An 8,629-nucleotide genomic window follows, 5' to 3' on the forward strand; every position below is an offset into this window, starting at 1 on the left:
GGACAGCCCGGCTCGGACCATTGGCCTCAGCCTTCGTGGGCCCGCGGGGACCCCAGTGTCCACCTCGCGGGCGACGGGAGATCTGTGGGCCGCGGCACCCAGGAGGCGCCTCTCTGAGCCTCGGTTTCCCCGTCTGTGAAATTGGGTCACCCCAGCGCCAAGCCGATGAGGAGCTGGCCGATGAGGACAGCCCTGTCACACACAGTACGCTGTCAGTGAGTGACTCACGTCCTTCCCTGTCCTCTTCCTCCTCTGCCGGGAAAACTGTAAATACTGTATTATCACCAGCCAGGAACTGTGCACAGAGCTGCCGAAACAGAATTTTTTATGTTTAGCTTGTTCCTTCAGCCCTCTGGGACTCAACTAGATGGAAAAAGTACTAAAAATGGTTCTCGTCGTACAGGAGGAGGTCAAAGCTCAGAGAAGTCAAGACTCTTGCCCAGGGCCACACAGCAAATAAGGAGAGCTGGGTTTAGAACCTGGATTCTGATGCGGGACCTTTAAAGTACTGAAAAACACATAGCGGGCTCTCTGGGATGAGTGAAGAGGTACAAATGCATTTTTTGTTTGTTTGTTTTGAGACAGGGTCTTGTTATGTAGTTTAGTCCAGCCTTCAATTCACTGTGTAGCCCAGGCTGGCCTTGAACTCCTGTGGTGATCCTCCTGCCTCAGCCTCCCAAGTGCTGGGATGACAGGCGTGCGCCACCACACACAGCAGGAGTGAGTGCATTTCACAGCAGCACATATACGCTAAATAATAACAGTGAGGATTTACTGAGCACCTTCTGGGCTCCAGGTATGCATTGTCAGATCATCCCAACAGCTCTGCAAGCCAACGATGGTAATTATAATAGGAGCTGGTATGAATTGTTTTTTTAAAATGTTTACTAATGTGTAACTTGGGTGTCGTTATGATCCCCATCTTTTTTTTTTTTCTTTTGGTACCGGGGATTGAACTCGGGACCTTGTGCTTGCAAGGCAGGCGGCAGCACCACTGAGCTAAATCCCCAGCCCATGACCCCCATCTTGAAGAGAAGAACGTTGACAGTGCTGGGAGAGCAGCTGCTTAAGATGACACCGTGGGAGGGAGGGTCCTCAGTCCTCTTCAGTGTCCTGTGCTGGGGAGGCGTGGAAAGATTAGGGTTGCCCAGCAGACAGACTCCTGGCACATTTGACAAAGGAAAAAGAGGAGGTCCAGAAAAGCAAAGTCACTTGAGGCAGGACACACAGTCTCAGTGACAGAGCTGGGACCGAAAGGACTTTGGTCTCTGGAGACCAAGACCAGTTCACCAGTCTGCGTAAGTTCAAATCCTGGCACCGTCCCTTCTTGGCTGTGTGACCTTGGGCAAGTAGATGGCTGGCTCTGGGCTTCAGCCTTCTCACAGGTCAAACAGGAATAACGATGGAGCGGTTTTGTTGTGTGGACTCCCTGCCTCCAACTCCTGGGCACTGGGCTGCATTTGCCCAAGGCAGCACCAGAGTTTAAGTCTCGTCTGTAGCCTCCCTACCTTGTGTCCAGTTCCAAATTTGGCCCCATAAATCCGGGTGTGTGTGATATGCATGGACTTTGCAGCCTCTGATTCCTGCTCCCCTCTGAGGCGTGGCCAGGCTGCGGCCTGACCCTCCAAGCCCATTCCTCCACGGAGTCAGGGCTGAGAAATGAACGCAGCCACAGGGCCTGCAGACACCGTGCCAGACCCAGGGCCGGGGACTGCAGTGGGCAAGAGTAACAAGGTCCTTCTTCCCCACGTTCACCGAGCAGCACAAGGACACAAGTGTTTGGACGAGAGCAAATACAGGATTTCAGAGTAATGTGGACGTTAGTGGCGTTTTTAGCCGTGACCAGGAAAGGATTCTCCCGGGAGGTGACCCTTAAGCGGACCCTCACGATGCCTTGAGTGTGTTGAGATGATTCACACTTAGGCAGATTGCTTGGCATCGTCCCAGTCCTTCATAAACCTTAGCTGCTGTTAATGTGTTGGTAATACGTATGCCCGGCATTAGCAGATTTCCCAGCAGCTCCACCTGCCTAGTGCCTCATATACAGGAGCTGTGATGATTCTCGTGACACTCGATTATTTGCAGAAGCGCTAAGGCTGAGGCTGATGCTGGGACTTCCTGCTACTGAAGGCTCAGGTTGGAGGCTTCCCCGCCCAACCATTGAGCTTGAAATTCTAGTTGCAAGCACTTGGAAGGTTCGGTAGCATTCACAAGACAGCAGGCCTTGGCCACTGCCTGCCCGATGTTATCTCAGACATGCAGCCTTCCTCTGGGCTCCTCCTGCCTTGGGCTGATACCTGCTTATCTGACCTCCAGTGGCCCAACTGGGGAGGCCCGGCAGGGCTGAGCTGTTCAGAATGCACTGATCTGTCGGCACATTGCCCTGGTATCAAAAGTTAGTCAATCAACAATTCATGCTGCTTTTGCCCAGTGCACCCGCCTTTGGGTCTCAGATTCTGACTGGCAGGGGTTGGTAAAAACTGACTTGGAGAGCTGGTCATGGTGGTACACGCCCACAGTCCCAGCACTCCGGAGGCAGAGACAGGAGGATCGCCACAAGTTCAAGGCCAGCTACACAGGGAGCTCAAGGCCAGCCTGAACTACATAGTGAGACCCTGTCTCAAAGAAACAAAACCAAACAAAAGTAGACTTGGAACGGGACACTTCAGGTATGTGCCCAGTTGGCACTGGGAGTTCCTAAACAACACAGTTGTTGCAGACTTTGGGCCCTAGTTTTGGGGGACAAAGGCCCAGGGGTTAGACAAGCAGGGGACAGAGATCCTTGATCGGGGCACCTTTGCCGGAGAGGTCTGTGTTGCTTTTAAGGAGCTCTCCGAGGGAAGTTTGCAGAGTGGTGGGAAAGCCCAGCTCCGAGTCTTGCTGGCTGGCTCTGGGGCTGAGCTAGAGACTGGCTTGGCCCCTTTTTGCTGAGCAGACCCCAGGCGGAGTGTAGAATATTCGGAATCTGCCTAGGGCTCCAGAAGTTTCCCTGTAACCTCCCCGTGGGGACCTAGTGGTGGCTCAGAGCAGCTGCTTGCTCTCCTGGGACTGAAGCTGCCTCTGTCCTTGTGGCTGGAGTTACCTCCTTGGCCTGGGGTTTCAGGAGTGCACAGCCTGACAGGAGCCGGGAACAGAAGGGTCAGGGTGACTCACGCTTCCGGTCTGCAGGGCCTGGTCGCTAGGTCTGGCCGCTGCGGTCTAAGGCAGCCTCCTTTGCTCCGAGACCAGCCCAGCAATTCTAAACCGGCACAGCTTGGTTCTGGCCCCAGATGGAGCCGAGCAGAGGCCCTGGGATGTGGTAGGTGCTCAGTAGTGGCCAGATGTTGCTTCTTCCTGCGCCTGGAAAGATGGTGGTGGTGGGGCACTGGGCTTGTGTGGCTTTTCTTTCTCTCTCTGTTTTTTTTTTTTAGTTTTTTGAGACAGGGTCTCACTGTGTAGCCCAGGTTGGCCTTGAACTCCCGGTCATCCTCCTGCTTCAGCCTCCCAAGTGCTGGGATGACAGGCATCCACAGCCATGTCCAGCCTTATTTATTTATCGGCAACAAGTTCTCGCTAAGTTTCCCAGTCTGGCCTTGAACTTCCAACCCTCCTGATTTAGCCTCTCCCACAACCCCTCAGTAGCTGGATCTGCAGGAGGCACCTGACTTGCCTGGCTTTTCTCAGAAGAGTGAGAGCTAATGTATCCTGTGCCCATACTGTCTGCCAGGCAAAGCCCCACTTTGCAGATCTGGTAAACTGAGGCTGAATGTGGTGTGTCCTTGTCTGTGGTCCCTTGAGCCCGGAGGAGAGGGAACTCAAGTCTCGGCCCACGGAGGTTGCTAACTTTGCTCTTAATCTCTCCGCCCTCCCTTCTCCCCAGGCTCCTGGGACCATGGGCCCTGGGCCCTGAAAACACAGGGCTCCCTGTGGCCATGACGACAGGCGACTGCTGCCACCTCCCAGGCTCCCTGTGCGACTGCTCCGGCAGCCCTGCCTTCTCCAAGGTTGTGGAGGCTACGGGCCTGGGGCCCCCACAGTATGTGGCGCGGGTGACTTCGAGGGACGGCCGGCTCCTCTCCACCGTCATCCGGGCCTTGGACGCGCCAGGGTGAGTGACGGCCCGGCGGTGCCTGGACTTTGTGGCTTTTTTCCCTCTGGGCTAAACGACTTCCTGCTGGTCTGGGGCCAGAAGTCCAAGCATCCAGAGAGGCTGGCTGGGCAAACTCACTGTGTGGAATCAGAACCCCTGGCCAGTCTGGCTCTTTAGGCGGAGCCCGAATTCCAGTTGTTATGCAAAGTCTGGAAGTCCCACGTTTGTCAAGAACTCGCACTGCAGACAGGTTTTTTTTGAGACAAATACTCACTAAGTTGCCCAAGCTGGGTTTGATATTGTGATCCTCCTGCCTCAGCCTCCCGGAGTGCTGGCATTACAGGTAGAAGGAGCAAACAGGAGCGCAGCCATGTGCCCAGGCACCTGGCTCAGTTCCCCAGTTGGGTACCTTCCTTCCTCTCTGAGGGACCCTGGGCAAGTTACCTCAGTGCCATGCCTCTAAAATGGGAACGTCTTCCTGATCAAGCCATTCCGAGAAAATGAAGATCTGGTCTGCAGAAGGTAGTAGTTGCCACCCTGCAAGCTTTCAATAAATGCGCAGGTGTTCCTGATTGATCATGGGCTTATATCTCAGTAAACCGACTGCAAGTTCAAAGCATCATCAACTGAAAAATGCATCAAAGCTGGGTCTGGTGTTGCACGCCTGTAAGCCCAGCTACTCGGGAGGCTGAGGCAGGAGGGTCATAAATCTCAGCATTTCCCCAGCAACTTAGTGAGACCCTGTCTCAAAATAAGAAAAATACAGGGCTGGGGATTTAGTTCCGCGGGCACTGGTGCCTGCTTGGCAAGCAAGCATCAGGTCCTGAGTTCAATCCCTGATACCGAAAAAAGAAAAAGAGCAGATGACATAGCTCCAGGTAGAACGTTTGCCTAGCGCACAGGAGGCTCTGGGTTTAATCCTCAGGACCCCACAAAGCAGTTTAGCAGCACTGTGGCGTCCTAGTTGTTCAAGCCTGGTAGATGGCAACATTTAGGTCACTCTGCTGCCAAGTATTCAAAGAGATGCCCAAGGAAAGATCGAAACTCAAAATTGGGACCGTGATTTGTATTGAATGTGTATTGTTTTTTGTGCCATTGTGGACTTGAAGAAGGGCTCATCTAACCACCTGCCTGTGCTTAAAACTCCATGTGAGGAGCTGGGTCTGGTGGCGCACGCCTGTGATCCCCACACTTGGGAGGCTGAGGCAGGAGGATGGCTGTGCGTTCCAGGCCAGCCTGCCTGGGCCATGTAGTGAGATATGATCTCGAAAACAAAACAGAGCCAGTCTGACCTTACTTTACCCGTCAGCCCTCGGGACACAAGGACCGAGGGGAGGAGGGGCAGAGAGGTCTGGACTGAACTGCCTACAGGGGCTGGGCAGCCACCCACACATTCTGGGAGGCTGAGGACCATAAGTCCAAGTTCTAGCCCCGCCTGGGGGACTTAACAGTTTGGTAAGATCTTGTCTCAAAAATGAATGAGTATATAAAGGGCTGGCGATGTAGCTCAGAGCAGAGGTCCTGGGTTCCATCCCCAGTACCAAAGAGGAAGGCCCAGGAGAATCCACAGGGACAGAGGGGCCTGGGGCGCTTTGTGTCAAATCTAGGACCAAATGAGCACGGGGCAGACTCAACCTCGTGGGCACACAGTAAGTGCTCAGTAAAGTTTTTGCTAGCTGAGGCAGGAGCGTCGCCGCGAGTTCGAGGCCAGCCTGAGCTACACAGAAAGGAAAGAGTGTCCCAGGCCGAGGGTGTAGCTCCGTGGTGCTGTGCCTGCCTGGTGAAGTGCAAGATCCTTTGTTCAATTCCCCGCTACGGGGAACAAAAGTAAATAAATAAATCAAAACGAGTGTTCCAGGGTTCCCCAGCACCCTCTCCGTCTCTGGCACGCCCACTTCCCCAGCGGGAAATCCTGGAGCAGGATTCCAGTCCTGTGTATGCGGAGTGAGATGCGGGTAGCAGTGCGAAGAGAACTCCCTGCCTGGGCCTGCGCAGTCCCTGGGGCTCCTTTCAGATCAGCCAGGCCCTACCCTGTGGCTCGAAAGCCTGAGAAAGGGAAAGAAAACAGTTTCTGAAGGGAAGGAAAGGCACGGGTTATCTGGCCGGCAGCTTCCGCCCTGTGCTCCCAGCAGCCTCTGCCCGGGAGCGGAAATGTTTGGAAAACAATGACTCAGGCGCTGGGAAGGCGGCCACTCTGCTCTGGCTACACCTGCCCGCGGTGGCGGCGAGGCCCCCAGGCCCTGGACGCTTTCCCCAGGTGGCTCCGCGGGTGCTTTTGCCATCCGTGTTCCCCAGGCAGGGGCAGAGAAGCCGCAGCTGAGCGATTTGCCCTGGGCAGGGGCTTGATCCAAGAATCCACCTTTCTCTGTCCTTGGCCCTACTTTATTCTGTTGGTATCGTTGGGAAACTCCAGCGTCCACATGGCTGCCAGCAGTTCCGGGCTGACTTCAGCCTTGCTGTTTTCATGTTTGGGGAGGGGGGAAAGAATTTCAGAAACTGGAGAAAGAAAAAAAAGCTGGATGTGGTGGTGCACACCTGTCATCCCAGCATTGGGGAGGCTGAGGCAGGAGGATCACCATGAGTTCCATTTCAACCTTGGCTACATAGTGAGATCCTGTCTCAAAAAACTAAAACAAACACACACGCGGGTGCGCTGAGAAAAGAAAATAAATGTATTCTCAGTGGATCTGATTGTGTCACAGAGGTCCTCCTCTGAATTGATTCCCACAGTTGAAGTTTGTGCTGTTCTATTGGTCATGCTCAAGGTCACCTGACTGTCACCAACCCTGCATTTGTCCTGAGGGCCAAGGTAGTTGCCCAGGGTAATCAGTACTATAGGGGAAGAGGGAAAGGACATCTGGGCAGGAAAGTACACAAGAGGCTCTTCCTGAGCCTAAAATGGTGCCACAAAAGGCCCCAGGGAGGAAGTACCTCATTCCGCCTGTGGGAGTCAGACTTCTGAAAGGAGAGGACATTTGGACATGGGCTTTGAAGGATGAGTAGGAGTTTGCTGACATGGGGGCAATGATGTAGGAAGTCCAGTCACAGCTCACAGGTCTTGTCTCTGTCTCTAGTGACTGTCCCTTCTGCCGGATCTGCCACGAGGGGGCCAACGGGGAGAGCCTGCTGTCTCCATGCGGCTGTACGGGCACACTGGGGGCTGTGCACAAGAGCTGCCTGGAGAAGTGGCTCTCCTCATCCAACACCAGCTACTGCGAGCTGTGTCACACGGAGTTCGCAGTGGAAAAGCGGCCCCGACCTCTCACAGAGGTACCAGGAGGGCCCTGAGAGGGGCGGGCAGAGGGGCTGAGGGAGGTGGGGACAGAGCTGTCCTCAGGGGTCTCCTCGGTCCTGTTCCCGGGTTGGCCCCTGCTCCTCCGTTCAGATTCACTGTCTCAGGCAGGAGGATCCTAAGTTCAAGCCCAGCCTGGGCAACTTAGTGGTTTGGCAAGATCCTACCTCCAAATCAAAAATAAGAACAAAGGCTGTGGATGTAGCGTAGCGTGAGGGCCCTGGGTTCCATCCCTAGTGCCGGAACAGAGAACTGTCTCATTTGCAAGTGCTTCTTGATCCTCTCAGGGTGCCCGCTGTTGTGTCTGATCGGGGACCCAGCCGCCCCCATGGCTGATGCATGCGGAGATCACTGAAGTGGTTGGTTGCAGTGAAAGAAGTTGCCCAGACTGGGCTCAAACTTGTGACCCTCCTGCCTCAGCCTCTCAGAGTGCTGGGATTACAGGGGTGTGCTATCTCGCCCAGATAGTTTCATGTTTTGACGAAGCCCCGAGTGGCTGGAGAGGGTCAAATTCGAGGTGGCCATGAGTTGTGTGCAGGCATTTAGACTTCAGCCTATGTGTGATGGTCAGGACCACGACAGTACAGTTGCCAGGCATGGTGGATGCTCCTCCCTCCTGGCCTGGCCTGTTTGGAAAAGCCCTGGCCCACTGAGAGCTGGGCTCTAAGGAGAGCAGCAGTGACAGGGTCCAAGCCCCTGCCTGAGCCCCTCCTCTTTCTCGTCAGATTTGCATGGTGCTTGTCCAGTCCTCCTTTCCTACCCCAGGTCCTTTGTACCTTCTGCACCCGCAGTCCAGAGCACTGTTCCTCCCTTCCACGCCCAGCTCATTCTCCTGGGCCAGTCAACCCTCCCTCCATGAGCAGCCACCCCCTCTGTGCCTCCCTGCTAGTGAGAGAGGGCAGCGACCCCATTCACTGAGATTGTGTGATCAATGTCTTTCTCTCGGTCTGTCACGTACAGGAGGCACTGATGCATATAGAGGCTGAGACCTCCGAGGCCCCAGGCAAGACTCCCTAGTTTCTAGTTCTGGTTGGTTTATAGACTACAGGTTGAAAAATCCCTTATCTGAAATACTTGCAACTGAAGTATTTTGGAGTTTGAATTTTGTTTTTACCTTTTTTGGTTTTTGACGCAGGTTTTCTCTGTATAGATCAAGTTGCCTTTGAACTTGTGGAAATCCTCCCGCCATGGTCTCTCAAGTTCTGGGATTACAGGCACAAGCCACCATACCTGGCTTTGAATTTTTTTTTTTTTTTTTTTTTTTTTTT

At 54.2% G+C, this 8,629-nt stretch overlaps 1 protein-coding gene across 2 annotated transcripts in view; it reads left to right on the forward strand.

The window, feature by feature from the left end:
* Positions 1-14: 14 nt before the first annotated feature.
* The window catches only part of Marchf2 (membrane associated ring-CH-type finger 2), a 13,507-nt gene continuing 4,892 nt past the window's right edge, over positions 15-8,629 (forward strand). The window contains exons 1-3 of one of the 2 annotated variants that reach the window (XM_010605675.3): positions 15-215; positions 3,860-4,087; positions 7,144-7,339. In XM_010605675.3, the coding sequence (XP_010603977.1) occupies positions 166-215; positions 3,860-4,087; positions 7,144-7,339 (474 nt within the window). In that variant the 5' untranslated portion in view covers positions 15-165. Of the gene's footprint in view, positions 216-403; positions 549-3,859; positions 4,088-7,143; positions 7,340-8,629 lie in introns of those variants that run through there. The other variant, XM_010605676.3, reaches the window with a different exon arrangement.

This window comes from Fukomys damarensis, unplaced genomic scaffold, assembly GCF_012274545.1.
Source record: "Fukomys damarensis isolate Sample0158 unplaced genomic scaffold, DMR_v1.0_HiC HiC_scaffold_37, whole genome shotgun sequence".
In the NCBI taxonomy this organism is placed as follows: domain Eukaryota; kingdom Metazoa; phylum Chordata; class Mammalia; order Rodentia; family Bathyergidae; genus Fukomys; species Fukomys damarensis.